Source organism: Psammomys obesus, unplaced genomic scaffold (assembly GCF_907164565.1).
Source record: "Psammomys obesus unplaced genomic scaffold, mPsaObe1.curated_primary_1811, whole genome shotgun sequence".
Lineage (NCBI taxonomy): Eukaryota > Metazoa > Chordata > Mammalia > Rodentia > Muridae > Psammomys > Psammomys obesus.
In genome coordinates this window covers 161771-176117 of record NW_026596326.1, presented here as the reverse complement: position 1 = coordinate 176117, position 14347 = coordinate 161771, and the positions used below count along the sequence as shown (strand labels likewise).

The 14347-nt window shown below is 52.0% G+C and overlaps 1 protein-coding gene across 1 annotated transcript; it reads left to right on the top strand.

Moving 5' to 3' along the window:
* The first annotated feature begins 169 nt into the window (after positions 1–169).
* On the top strand, positions 170–12055 carry Grm6 (glutamate metabotropic receptor 6). The gene is made up of 10 exons (XM_055597171.1): positions 170–655; positions 2277–2493; positions 2990–3125; positions 3966–4120; positions 5294–5434; positions 5552–5752; positions 6805–6950; positions 7042–7665; positions 10880–11191; positions 11858–12055. Exons 1-10 carry the CDS (start codon positions 170–172, stop codon positions 12053–12055), a joined length of 2616 nt encoding a protein of 871 aa, XP_055453146.1.
* Positions 12056–14347: the final 2292 nt, after the last annotated feature.

Genomic DNA, 14347 nt, shown 5'->3' with positions numbered 1-14347 from the left:
AGCCCTCTGGAAGCCTGGGAGAGCCGGCTGAGTTGCCAGCGCACGGGTCACCGAGTCTCCAACTTTTCCCGAGCTCTCGGCGTCCTAGCCGGGTGCCCGTGGACAGCAGCTGCGTCCGCCGGCTCCCAAGGCGTCCCGGTAACTTCCGTCCCCGCAGCCCGGGGGGCAGATGGCTCGGCTCCGGGTGCCGCTGCTCTGGGTAGCCTGGTGGCTGTCGCAGGCTGGCGTGGCGCGCGGTGCGGGCTCGGTGCGCCTGGCGGGCGGCCTGACGCTGGGCGGCCTGTTCCCGGTGCACGCGCGGGGCGCGGCGGGGCGCGCCTGCGGGGCGCTGAAGAAGGAGCAGGGCGTGCACCGGCTGGAGGCGATGCTCTACGCGCTGGACCGAGTCAACGCCGACCCGGAGCTGCTGCCCGGCGTGCGGCTGGGCGCGCGGCTGCTGGACACCTGCTCGCGGGACACCTACGCCCTGGAGCAGGCGCTGAGCTTCGTGCAGGCGCTCATCCGGGGCCGTGGCGACGGCGACGAGGCCAGCGTCCGCTGCCCCGGGGGCGTCCCCCCGCTGCGCGCCGCTCCCCCAGAGCGCGTGGTGGCCGTGGTGGGAGCCTCGGCTAGCTCCGTGTCCATCATGGTCGCCAACGTCTTGCGCCTGTTCGCGGTGAGGGCCGGCGTCTGCCACCCGTCCTCCCTCCTAGGTGGCCGATGCCTTTACTTCTTTCTGGAAGGGTCTGTTTTGATCTCCCCAGCTCCTCCACATTAAAGCTGCTGTCCACCGGGGCAGATCAACTTTCCCAGCCTGGCTTGTCTGTCTGCTCTGCCGACTGGCTGGGTCTGGCATTTTTGTGTGAAGGGGGTCGCTTCCTCCAGCAGTCTGTGTCCTGGAGCAGGTGGGCTAAGGGCAGATTGGACCTCAGTCGTCACTTGCCCACTCATTCGGGTTCTCCTGACACCTTTGACAGCCCTGCAAGGTGCCCCCGCCCCTGAGCACCCTTGGGTAATAAATTTAGATGTCATGAACTAAGCCTTTCTTTAGAAGCCCTTGAGGGGTGGAGTGTCACTGCTTTTTTTTTTTTTAATCACTATTTAAATTTCATTTGAAAATGCCTGCCTTTAACCCCTTCTGATGCAGGGACCTGAGCTCCATCCCCCTTGCTCAACTGCTTACCAGCAAGGCTCTGCATCTTCTTCATCGCTAGGGGGCGCCGAGGTGCAACAATTGGGGGCCATAGTTTCCAGGGACTGGAGTGCCTCTGGCATTAGAGTTTGGGGTAGGGGAGTGCTATTGTAGTCATTCTGGGGATAGGGGTTAGGGTTTACTGCGCTTGAAGAGGGCATCAGTCCTGCTGCAGCTAGTGGAACTTTCTCCGGTTTTTACTTTCTTGATCTCCTGTATCCCTGATCTTCTCCTGTTAAGCAACCTTAAGCACCTCTCCCTCCTCTCTTCTTCCTCCCTCCCTCCGTCTTTCCTTCTCTGTTTCCCACTCCGCTTTCCAGTACTGTTACGGTGCTCCTCCACCAACAGTCCTAGAACAACTGCAGCCCCTCCTCCCAAAACGTCCAGGCTTGGGCTCCCTGCTGGTCTGTCTTGAGGGCCACCTGGACTGTCTGTTCTAATGCAGATCTGTTTCCCTCCTAAGTCTCTCAGCCTCCTTTTCCTGTTTTCTCAACAGTATTCTTTTCACACCCCCAGGTACCACTGTTCTGTAGCTTGTGCGCAGCACCATAACCCCTGCTGTTAATCTATCTAATGGTCATAGATCAAACCTAGTTTCCATCAAGCCTTTCCACTAGACTTTTCCAGCCTGATGCTGCCCTCCTCTCCAGCTCCAATCTACTCTGATACTAGCAGGGGGCTGACACTGACAAAGACTCCTTTTCTCTCTCTCTCTCTCTCTCTCTCTCTCTCTGAAATGGGGTCAACAGAACACCCTTTCCCTTAGACCAGGGGCAGACTTTCCTTAAGCTCCAGGATCCTCTTCATCTTGTAGCCTGCACAGCTGTCAGGGTGACCCACTGTGCTCTAAGCCCTTCCAACCTTCTGGTCATCAGATTCATCCATAAATATTCCATTAGCCTCCAATTTCTAGCTTGAGCCCCTCCACCCAGCCTTCAGTTCTCCCCTCAAACCTTCCATGCTTCATCTGAGCCACAGGTCCCTACTGTCTCCTCCAGAGCTATTCCCAACTTGTCTGTGACCTATCCGTGTCCCGAGTCCCCGTTGCCACCCTGGCTTATGAAGCCTCCAGCCACAGTCTAGCTGTCTGTCCTTCCTGCTCCAGATACCCCAGATCAGCTATGCCTCCACAGCCCCAGAGCTCAGTGACTCCACCCGATATGACTTCTTCTCCCGAGTGGTACCCCCTGACTCCTACCAGGCCCAGGCTATGGTGGACATTGTGCGGGCACTGGGATGGAACTACGTGTCTACACTGGCCTCTGAAGGCAACTATGGCGAGAGCGGGGTTGAGGCCTTTGTGCAGATCTCCCGGGAGGCTGGTGAGTTGGGAGTTGGTAAGCAGGTCCCAGGCACCAGTCAGCTAAAAAAGGGGGAGAGCTGGGATCCATGGGATGGGACACTGATGGGGGGAGGGGCATCCCTGTGGTCAGGCAGGATGGTACTCCAGGTGGGTGAGGTCCTTCAATCCAGTTCCTCATGTTGTGGTGGCCCTCCCCCCCTAACCATAAAATTATTTTTGTTGTTACTTCATAACTGTGATTTTGCTACTGTTAAGAATAGTAATGAAAATATCTGTGTTTTCCAATGGCCTTAGGCGACCCCTGTGAAAGGGTCATTCAATCCCTAAAGGAGTTGTGACCCACAAGCTGAGAGCTGCTGCTTGAAGGGACTTGGGTCATGCTTATGGTCTGCTAGGTAGGGTCCAGGCAAGATCTCCACCCTCTTAAGCCCACGAGTAAGGCCTACACAATCACAGAAGTGGCAGGCAGGTGGGTAGGTGAGGCTAGAGTTGACTCTGGTTTCCCCGCCATCCAGGAGGTGTCTGTATTGCCCAATCAATAAAGATCCCCAGGGAGCCAAAGCCAGGTGAATTCCACAAAGTGATTCGGAGGCTCATGGAGACACCCAACGCCCGGGGCATCATCATTTTTGCCAATGAGGATGACATCAGGTGGGACTGACTGGCTTTTTGACACTCTTCCTGAGAGACCTTCCTTTTCCTCACTCCCAGCCATGAGCTGCTCTCTCTCTTCCTCTCTCTGTGCTCTTCCTGTGCCTATCCTGTGTTGAAGGAATGATTTAGATCTGGCTGGCTGAGGAAAACATGGCTATTTTTATTGTTCACTGTGGGTAAGGGACTGTGGGACAGACCCCAGAGCAGACAACAGTATCATGAGGGACATAGTCCCAGTAAACCTCGAAACCTACATTATCCGAAGCCAGCCAAGACTCTTTTCCAGCCTGGGAAGTTGGACATTCTTTGGTAGAGGAATTTGTGAATGGAATGGCTTCAGAGTGGCCTTGAGTTTCCCCCAAAGCCCTCTCTGCATTAATCCATTGCTTTACTATAATGAAATATCCAAATCTGGGTAATTTTTTTTTTTTGAAAAGAATTATTTTTAACGTACTGTTTCAGAGGTTGAAAGTCAAGACAGCATGACACCAGCTCTGCTGAGGGCCCAGCTTGTGTGGCATTTTGACAAATGTTATCATGGAAGGAGGGCATAGAAGAGGGAGAGAGTGCATGCAGAGCCAGATAGGGTCTCACTCTGGAACTTGCTCTGTAGACTAGGCTGGCCTCCTGAGTTCTGGGGTTAAAGACATTCGATGTCAGAGCCACTTAATAAGCTCCACTTCTTAAAGGTCACATCATTTCCCAGCATTTGCACTGAGACATTTCCACCAGACAGAAACACTCAAACCAAACCCAAACCTTAGCATGGTCTGAGGGCCAGTGTAGACCAAATTGGAGGAAGATCCCAGGTTGTGACTCATCTCCTGTTCCTACCAGGAGGGTCTTGGAGGCAACACACCAGGCTAACCTGACTGGCCACTTCCTGTGGGTTGGCTCAGACAGCTGGGGATCCAAGATCTCTCCCATCTTGAACCTAGAAGAGGTAGCTGTGGGGGCCATCACCATCTTGCCCAAAAGGGCTTCCATCGATGGTAAGTCCCCGACCCCACCCATCCTCCCAAATGCTTCCTCTTTGGGATGCTCATTTTCACGTTTTCATAACAGGTACCACTCTCTTCTAGGAGTCCCATATGGTGTGACTCTGAGATTCTGTAGTTACATCCCAGCAAGCAGTGTTTGAATGAGGCAGATGAGGGAAAGGACACTCTTCCCGTTAAGCGTACAGGGGAAAGCATCCTAGGCTGTGTTTTTGTTTGTTTATTTTTGTTTTTTCCTGTTGTTTTAAATTTCCATGTATACAGTTTTGGTTTTACCAAAGGTAATTTAAATGGGAAGGTTGGCGGGATAGAAACCAAGGATGTGGAATATCTCCTCATCAGCTGTATTCCTACCTTTGGGCATTTAGAGGAATCCAGCTGTGTGGGTTCACTTCGTGAGGGGACTTGCCCATTTCTCTGAACACTGACCTGAAAAAATGCAGACTTGCTGACTGGCTTCGGGAACCCAGCAGAGGATGAGCTCCGCCTCCCACAGGCCCCCCAGCTTTCACCTTCACAGGCTTTCTTTCAGCTAGAGTGCTAAAGAGATGTCAATCGAACAAACTGGTCTAGTTTGCTAGCAGTCGAGGCATTTCATGGGAAGAGGTGTGGAGGAGGGTGGTGTCAGGTGTGCATCAGTGAGCCAACGGTGTCCTCAAAGCCCTGGATTCTCTCTTCTGAAGCTTTGTGTCTCTTGTGCCTCTGGCCTCATGTTCACCAGATGGATAGTGAAACCCTGCCCACTGCATAGCCATAGCAACGCCATAACCAGGACAGAAAGAGCAGTGATAAATTCCTTAAGGATGCTAATTCTACCCAGGAGCTCCTGTGTGTCTTCTCTCTTTTTTTTTCTATTTTCCCGGGGGTTTTTGGGGGGGGGGGGGGAAGGGATGTGTGCATGTGGAAGCTGGAGGGGAGGTTGATGTCAGGAAGCATCCTCAATTATTTTCACACCTTATTCACTGAGGGTGGGTCTCTCAATCCAACCCAGAGATCACCGATATGGCTAGTCTTGCTAGCCAGCTTGCTCTGGGGTGGGGGTGGGGGAGCCCCCTGTCTCTGCCTTCAGAATCCAGCACTTGGTCACAGGGCCACTCCTGATACAAAATGGGCCGTGACTAAAGCACGCCCGGCTTCCCAGAGGGTCACCACCCTCCTACCTCTTAGGATTTGACCAGTACTTCATGACTCGTTCCCTGGAGAACAACCGCAGGAACATCTGGTTTGCCGAGTTCTGGGAAGAGAACTTTAACTGCAAACTAACCAGCTCAGGCGGCCAGTCAGATGACTCCACCCGAAAATGCACAGGTGAGCGCTACCCAGGACGGGGTAGTGGGGGGCGGGAGGGAGATCGAGGCTGGGGGTGGGGAGCACAGGTGTGGTGTCTAGGCGCCAGGCACACTTCCTCTGGGCCTCCTAGGACAGGCGAGGAACGCATCGGCCAAGACTCCACCTATGAGCAGGAGGGGAAGGTGCAGTTCGTGATAGACGCGGTCTATGCCATCGCCCACGCCCTCCACAGCATGCACCAAGCCCTCTGCCCAGGCCACACGGGTCTGTGCCCAGCCATGGAGCCTACTGATGGCCGTACCCTGCTGCAATACATCCGGGCGGTCCGCTTCAACGGTGAGTGGGTGGGCGCCTGGCCCCGCAGGGTGGGGAAGCCAGGTGGATCCACAGCATCTGGGACAACTCAGGATGGAAAAAGAGACAGGGAGGAAGAGAAGACACCAGGAAGGACTGATTCCTGGAGCTCTGAGCCAAGTGTAGGCGTCACCTTCAGAGCCAATTTACAAAGTTCAGTGTTGAGGAACTGCTGTTTGACCCATCTACCTGGGCTCCGCAAGTCCCACAGAACTCCCCGTTCACTGCACACAGCTTTTAGAAGACCCAGGCATTGTGGTGGGCCTGTGGCCCAATACAGAGCCCAGGAGGCACCCTGTTGTGGTTACACAGCCCGCTCAGAGTCACAGGCTTCCAAATGTAGCCCCGGCCAGGCTCTGAGCTGCTGGAGCAAAAGGCATTGGTCCGACATGACCCCCGCACCACCAGAAGCTGTGTAAGGTCCAGGCTCTAAGGAACGTATCTGAACAGACCCAGAGGGATTCTGAGAGTGCATGTGGCTTGCAGGAGCTGTGCTGCTCTTCAACTACTATCCTGCATAAAGATGTACACTCTCTCCCACATCTTTGGGACGCTGGCTGTTGTGGTTTTGTGAGAGCTGTGTACATGTGTGCACACACTTGGGCGCGTGTCTGTGGAGGAGCCTCAGGTGTCCTACTCTGTCATTCCCCACCTTATTTCTTTGAGGCAGTGTTTCACTAAAACTGGAGCTAGCCGGAGGGCTAGCAAGACTCAGAAATCCTCCTGTCTCTGCCCCTGAACACTTGGGAGTGGGTGCTGAGATCCAGCTCAGGCACTCTCTTACCCTCCAGGCCATGGCCAACTCTGAGAGGCATGTTTTGTCCTAAGCCCTCCTGATGACTGTGAGGCAGCATCTCCTGGTCCAAAGCTACTTTCACTGCTAATGAGTGAATGCTGATACTGAGCATCTTGCTAGGAGCCTGGCAAGCTCTTCCTTTATCCTGGCTGGTCCTTGAAGCTTCCTGGGAAAATGACTTTGGGGGTGGGGGGGGGGTATGGAAAAGCAACCGGAGCTGACTGGCCTTTTCCTGCAGGCAGCGCAGGAACCCCGGTGATGTTCAATGAGAATGGAGATGCCCCTGGGCGCTATGACATCTTCCAGTACCAGGCAACCAATGGAAGTGCCAGCAGCGGCGGGTACCAGGCTGTGGGCCAGTGGGCAGAGGCCCTTAGACTGGATGTAAGTGGCACTAATTAAGCATCCAGGTGGAGGCGAAGGGCTCTGAATTCCTGGAGGTGGAGGTCCTCAGCCTGTGTTCTGTCTGTCCCAGATGGAAGCCCTGCAGTGGTCAGGTGACCCCCATGAGGTGCCTGCTTCTCAGTGCAGCCTCCCCTGCGGGCCTGGTGAACGGAAAAAGATGGTGAAGGGTGTCCCCTGCTGCTGGCACTGTGAGGCCTGTGATGGGTACCGCTTTCAGGTGGATGAGTTCACGTGTGAGGCCTGTCCAGGGCACATGAGACCCACCCCCAACCACACCGGCTGCCGTCCCACACCTGTGGTGCGCCTGACCTGGTCCTCTCCGTGGGCCGCTCTGCCCCTTCTCCTGGCTGTCCTGGGCATCATGGCCACCACCACCATCATGGCCACGTTCATGCGCCACAATGACACTCCCATAGTCCGCGCCTCTGGCCGTGAGCTGAGCTACGTGCTGCTCACTGGCATCTTCCTGATTTATGCCATCACCTTCCTCATGGTGGCTGAGCCTTGCGCGGCCATCTGCGCCGCCCGGAGACTCTTGCTTGGCTTGGGCACCACGCTCAGCTACTCAGCCCTGCTCACCAAGACCAACCGCATCTACCGAATCTTTGAGCAAGGGAAGCGCTCTGTCACACCGCCACCCTTCATCAGCCCCACGTCGCAGCTAGTCATCACCTTTGGCCTCACCTCCCTGCAGGTGGGTGCCCAGATTCCCCAGTGACATGGTGAGGGCCCGAGGGGAGCATGAGGTCCTCCGCCTTAGAACTCAGAGAATGAGAGACTCGGGTGCAGTTCAATTGGCAGAGGACCTTCTTAGCAACCCTAGGGTTTGATTCCCCAGGGTAGCCTAAAACCTGCATGGTGACACACACTTGTTACGCCAGCACTCAGGTAGGAGTAGGGGGATCAGAAGTTCAAAGCCATCCATAGGAATTTTCAGGCCAGGTGTGGTAGCAGAAACCTTTAAATGCAGCACTTGGAAGATAGAGCTCTCTGTCTATATTTATGGTATACATAAATGTATATGGTATACATAGACCAGCCTGGTCTACACTGTGAGACCCCGTCTTTAAAAGAATTTTTTTCAGAGAAGTGGGCTTTATAGGGTCAGCTTTTCCCATTTAGGGTCCTGTGCTGGAAAATCAGAAGGATAGACCGAGTGTGGTGGCCCATGTCTCTCATCCCAGCATGTGGGAGGCTGAAGCAGGAGGATCTCTGTGAGACGGAAGCCAGCCGGGATGAGACACAGTGAGACTCTGACAAAATTAGCAGCAGAGCAGTGCACTCTTTTTGTCTTCAGGATCGAGAGCAACTTACTTGTCCACAGCCATTTCCATTGCTGAGTCCGTAGAGGAAGCTGAGCGTCCAGCTTTTTAGCCCAGGTGTCAGCTGCTTAACTAAATAAGCTCTCTCAGAGCCTGACTCACGTGTATCCCAAAGGCCACCGTCCCCGTGGAGTGCAACACTCATTCCACTGTGGCCGGTATCTTGTGATTAAAAAAAAAAAAAGAGCATCAAGGGGCTGGAGAGATGGCTCAGAGGTTAAGAACACTGGTTGTTCTTCCAAAGGTCTTGAGTTCAATTCCCAGCAACCACATGGTGGGCTCACAACCATCTATAGTGAGATCTGGTGCCCTCTTCTGGCACGCAGGTAGAACACTGTGTGAATAATAAATAAATCTTTTTTTTTTTTTTTACATGAGCATTAAAAATTAGGGTTCAAAGTTCCCGTGGGTTTCTCCTTAGGTGCTACTATTAAGTGTTGGACAGAAGCCCACAGACAGGAAGTTTTCTCTGGAGAGAGACCTCAGGGAGGAGCAGCTTTGAGGAGGGGTTGTGGTGGCTGGTGTGACAGTGTATACCCAGCCGTGTTGTCTGGGTGCTGACCCAGCCATGCCATGTTGACACGGTACACTCTCCTGGGCAGATGAGTCCTTCCTTCCTGGCTTTGTCTCCCTCGTGTTCGCTTCCACCCATGGCCTTGGTTCATGCAGTGGATTCTCTATGCTGAGAAGAGTCTGGCTCTTTCTCCAGACACCATGCCTGAAACATCCCGAGAAGGTGCTCCAAGACTCCCTCAGTCATAGGGTGGAGATGCTTACACGGCATTCAGCATTCCCCCAAGCCCCTCGGACTCATCTGTCCTGCCTCATGAATTTGGATTTCCCCACACCTTCAGCTTTTCTAGAAGTTTCTAACAGTATGATGGATATGTAGTAGCATTTGCTTTTCTTTCTTTTTTGGGGTGTGTGTGGTAGGGCAAGGTCTCTCTATGCAGCCCTGAAGGCCTGGAACTCACTCTATAGACCAGACTGGCCTGGAACCCATAGAAAGCCACCAGTTTCTGCCTCCACGTGCTGGGATTAAAGGCATGGCCACTACGCCTGGCCTCATTGCTCCTTCAGTTTGCCTGTGTGTAACAGCTGGTGAAACTGGGCCCTTAGAATCCTTTCTTTGCACTGTCTGTTTCTATCCATTGCTCAGCTCCTCTTATTTTACAGAAGCCTATCATAGTTTGGGGGGCAGATTCTGTATCAGTCACCTGGGTTGTGGCATCAGGTATGAGAATGTTGTGGTTGCTGGTCCTCCAGTGTGCGCCATCACCCTCGGGCTCTAGTTTTCCTTTCCCCTACCCAAGGAGGTTTCCAATGTTGCTGGGTGGGTTTATTTTAATAGATCCTAGTTCCTGGAGCTGCTGCCACAGTGTTCCTTCTGAATGGATAAATGACTAAAAGAGAGCCTCTTAGTCTCTCCTCTGTTGCTGTGAGAAAAAAAAGTAATTTGGGGAGGAAAGAGTTTTATCTCATATATGGCTCTGGGTAGCAGCATGTCACTGAACGAAGTTAAGGCAAGAACCATGGAGGAATGCTGCTTCCTGGCTGGCTACCAGGCTCACATTCAGCAACCTTTCCTATAGAGTCCAGGCCCACCTGCCTACAGATGGTACAGCTCACGGTGGGCTGGGCCCTCCTACATCAATCAGCAGTCAAGAAAATGTTCCTACAGACATGCTGACAGGCCAGTGTGCTGGAGACAACTCTTCAGCCGAGACCCCTTTCTCAGAAGACATGGCACTGGATAACTTGCTAGATTTCAGCCCCACCTATCTTTTCATCTGGTGCTCTTACACAGTGAACCACACAAATGGGTCATCCCTCCAGGGTCTCACCTTTATGCAGACATCTTGATTCCCACCCCTCAGTCTCTTTTCGCTCAGGATCCGCCTATTGTCATTAGGAAGTAGCTGAAACTCCATCTTCTCCCTGTTAGGATTTGGCCATTAACCTCAGCTCACATTCTCACGACTATCGACTATTTCTCTGGCCTCTGATGTGGGCCTATTTTGCCTCAGTGCACATTTACCCATAGCTTATGGCATTCTGTTTGCAGTTCTCTAGTTTGGGAGAGGGAAGGGGGTCCCTGGGGACCAACCTTGACATGTTGCTAGCCGTGTGCATGCTGGTGTTATCACGCCTGTGCAGTGGCTTGGGTGTGAGGACAGAACGTCCCTTACGGGCCTGGTCCTCATTGGTGGCATCTGCACTAGCTGTTCCCCGAAGATGGCATCACATCCTCAGAACAGATTACGTGGGTTTCGGTTCCGAGGGGAAGGAAGGCTCTCGAACCTTGAAGGTGCTCAGGTGCCTGGCATTGCTGTTAAAGTCCAGCGTGGGGTGGTCTGGTTGCTGCTTTCCCACCCAGCATTGGCACAACTGTCCTCTCCACCCACCCCATCACAGGTAGAAACACGGCCCTGGGTGACCCTTTTTCAGAGGGAGTCTTTCAAGCCTGGCTAGCCGAGAGCCCAGAGCCTCCCGGGGAAGCTAACCTGCCAGGGAGCTAAGTGAGGGGCTGGGACGGACTCATGGCTAGAAGAGAAGATGTCCCTGACACTGTGTTGGTTCCCACAGGTAGTGGGAGTGATAGCGTGGTTGGGGGCCCAGCCCCCACACAGCGTGATTGACTACGAGGAGCAGAGGACGGTGGATCCGGAGCAGGCCAGGGGTGTGCTCAAATGTGACATGTCTGATCTGTCCCTCATTGGCTGCCTGGGCTACAGTCTCCTGCTCATGGTCACGTGTACGGTGTACGCCATCAAGGCCCGAGGTGTGCCCGAGACCTTCAATGAGGCCAAGCCCATCGGCTTCACCATGTACACCACCTGTATTATCTGGCTGGCTTTTGTTCCCATCTTCTTTGGCACCGCCCAGTCAGCTGAGAAGGTAATTGGGTCCCCCAGCAGGCTTGTTCTAGCTACCCTCGCCCCTTAGTGAGGGTCCGGACTGCCCAGGAGCTGGGCCGCCTATTCCGATCCATTATTTGAATGACTGAGGTTGGCTTCATTCTTGTCTGACTTATACCCTGTGCCTGTTCGTTCAGTCATTCTTCTCTTCCTCTGTTCACTCGTTCTAGCACTCTTCCTGACTTATCTTCCATGCTTCCCCCCCACCCCCATTTTTTTTCCTTTTCATTTAATTTCTTCCTATAGTTTATGCGTCTTACCTCATTAATCTCCTGGCCAGTTGCCTGACTCTTTATCTAGTCACTTATGACTAGAGAACATTTGTTTGTTCACTGTGCCGTCTTTTTGTGTGTTATCCACTTTGTTTTTGAAGGTCTCGTCTATTCCCTCATTTCTGTATTTGAGAACATGTTCATTCATTTACTCATTAATACATGCTGGCTCTGTAGGAGTGGGGGGGGAGCTCTTCTCAAGCGCCACCCTCTTCCTTTTTTGTAATTTGAAAAAAAAATATTTATTTTGTGTGTATGTGCATGCTTGTTTGTATGTATATAGTATACATGCAGGTGCCCTTTGAGGCCAGAAAAGGGCATAGGATCTCCAAGAACTGCGTTAAGTCCGACCTTGTTCCCTCTTCCATGCTTAGATCTACATCCAAACAACCACACTGACTGTGTCCCTGAGCCTCAGTGCATCGGTGTCCCTCGGCATGCTCTACGTGCCCAAAACCTACGTCATCCTGTTCCATCCAGAGCAGAACGTGCAGAAGCGGAAGCGCAGCCTCAAGGCGACCTCCACGGTGGCAGCCCCGCCCAAGAGCGAGAACGCAGAGGACGCCAAGTAGCAAGGTCGAGCTTGGGGGCCGCAGGTTGCTCCCTGCCCTTTCTTTGCTTCTCCTGGCTTCACGGCGTGAAGCTGTGAAGGATCCACAGTGACCATCGGAGGCCAGGAATGTGTAAAGACCATGTCCGGCTTGGGTGGACATGCCTTCGGAAAGAGCTAAACCCTGGCCCTGAGCTTTCCTGGGTCAGCCAACCTCATCATTCTGCCCATTCTACCCACAGTAGAAAACACTCGCTTCCAGGATTCTTCCTGAAGACAGAGACTAAGCTGACACCTTCTGGGTGGACATTCAAAACCGAGGTGTAGCCAGGGCGTGGTCAGATTGGGGTAAGATTTATCTTGATCCAACACTTTACCTAGGGGCTGGCCAGGGTGTCAGAAAGTGAAAACCCCAACGTTAAATCCAGATTTAGAGCTGAGCGGGTATAGTTGCCACAGCAGGAAACTTTGGGGTCTGAATTTGGGGAATTAATCATTTCTCTGATACAGAGGAGCAGAGCGTGGCCCTGCAGCAGAGAGAAGGGCTTTCAGGAGGTCGCTTCCGTTTCCGGTGTGGTCTTTTTCCACAGGGTCATCCGCTAGGTTTGGCAGCTTGCCTTTGCTGTGTATGTTTCTGTAGATTGCTCCAATCTGAAAAAAAAAAAAATGCCAGCACAATTGTGTGGGGAAAACGAAGCTGGGCTTCGTTCAAGGGGGTCCAGGGACTGTCTTGTTTGTACGCTTAAGTCTTGTTTTGTTTTGAGCCAGGGTCTCACTGTGTAGCTCTGCCTGTCCTGGAACTCCCTATGTAAACCAGGCTGGCCGCAAACTCACAGATCTGCCGGCCCCTGCCTCCCAAGTGCTGGGATCAAAGTGCTGTGTGTCACTATGCCCAGCTTAATTTTAAATTATTAGGATGGCTATAAAAGTGGAGCACTCTTCTGAAAAGTAGATATGAATCCTATGGAGGAAGCTGTTGGAATGCCATGTACGGACTTTATTTTTCACCAATCTTTCTTTCTTTCTTTTTTTTTTTTTCTTTTTTCATGCAGAGCTGGTGTTTAATTAGGGAATTTTGCTTTTCTTGTTTTTTTTTTTTTATGTATTGAGTTGTATGCTTTAATTTATTGTGTGAGTTTTCCAGTATTCAGGCTACAGAACTGGTTTTTGAAAATGAGCCGCACTTCAATGGATGGATGTCCAAGGGATAGTGAGTTCTGACCCTGAGATGCAGTACTTTATCTAGCATTTTAAAAGTGACACAGCTTCTCTTTAGACTATTTCTGCTGTTTGGATTTGCCCTCCTCACTTCACGTGTTGCAGTTTCCCACAGTGCAAGGCACGGCACTGCATTTAGTGCTGAGCGCTTCCTGAAGCTCCAAGCTGAGGCGTCTGTCCTGTTTGAATCCTCAGAAGTGTGAAATGAATTCCCTTGAGAAAGCTTCATCCATGTGACCATGTTAGTAGTGTCTCCTCCTCTACGATCTCTTCCAGAGTCAGTGATCCTGAGTCTGAATAAAGGTTTTTGTTTTGTTTTTGCATTTACTGTTTTTTTTTTTTTTTTTTTTTTTTTGCGTGTGTGTGTGTGTGTTTCTCTGCTTTGCAGTGGGTTTTGACCTGCTAGTTGAAAGCTTTTGTGTGTGTGAGTTTTGTTGTTGGTTTTCATTTGTCATTTTCCCCCAAGCTTAGAGTCAATGATTTCTAGTGAGTGTTTTCCGCTGTCTGCACCTCACAGATTCCTCGTCAGCTGAAGTTACTGGCTAGAATCCTGGCCTCCTGCCAAAGCCCCCACTTCCTTGTCCAATCATCCATGTCCTCTGGTGGAAATTCCTTAATACACACTGTGTTCCACCTTCTTCCTACGGGCTTTCTCTTCTGCCTTCTGTTGCTTTTTTCCATACCATGACCCATTTTGTACAGAGCAGTGGGACTTCTGTTACTGGGAACGGTTCATATTTAATACACCCATGAGGTTTCTTTTCTTTCTGAATTCTTCAGTGTATCCAAGGGTTCCTTTGACAAGAGGCTTCTCATCTGAAATTCCTCACTTTGGTTTCTTTCTTTCCTTCTCTCTCTCTTTCTTTCCTTCCTTTCTGTGCTTTTTGAGGGACTGGCAGCTCCCCAAGAGTCTCCTTCATAGCTTTGAGTTACCAGATATCTGGCCAAGCAAATTGAACCCCGAATAAAGTTTTATGTTTTTTCTTCTTCTTCTTCTTCTTCTTCTTCTTCTTCTTCTTCTTCTTCTTCTTCTTCTTCTTCTTCTTCTTCTCCTCCTCCTCCTCCTCCTCCTCCTCCTCCTCCTCCTCCTCCTCCT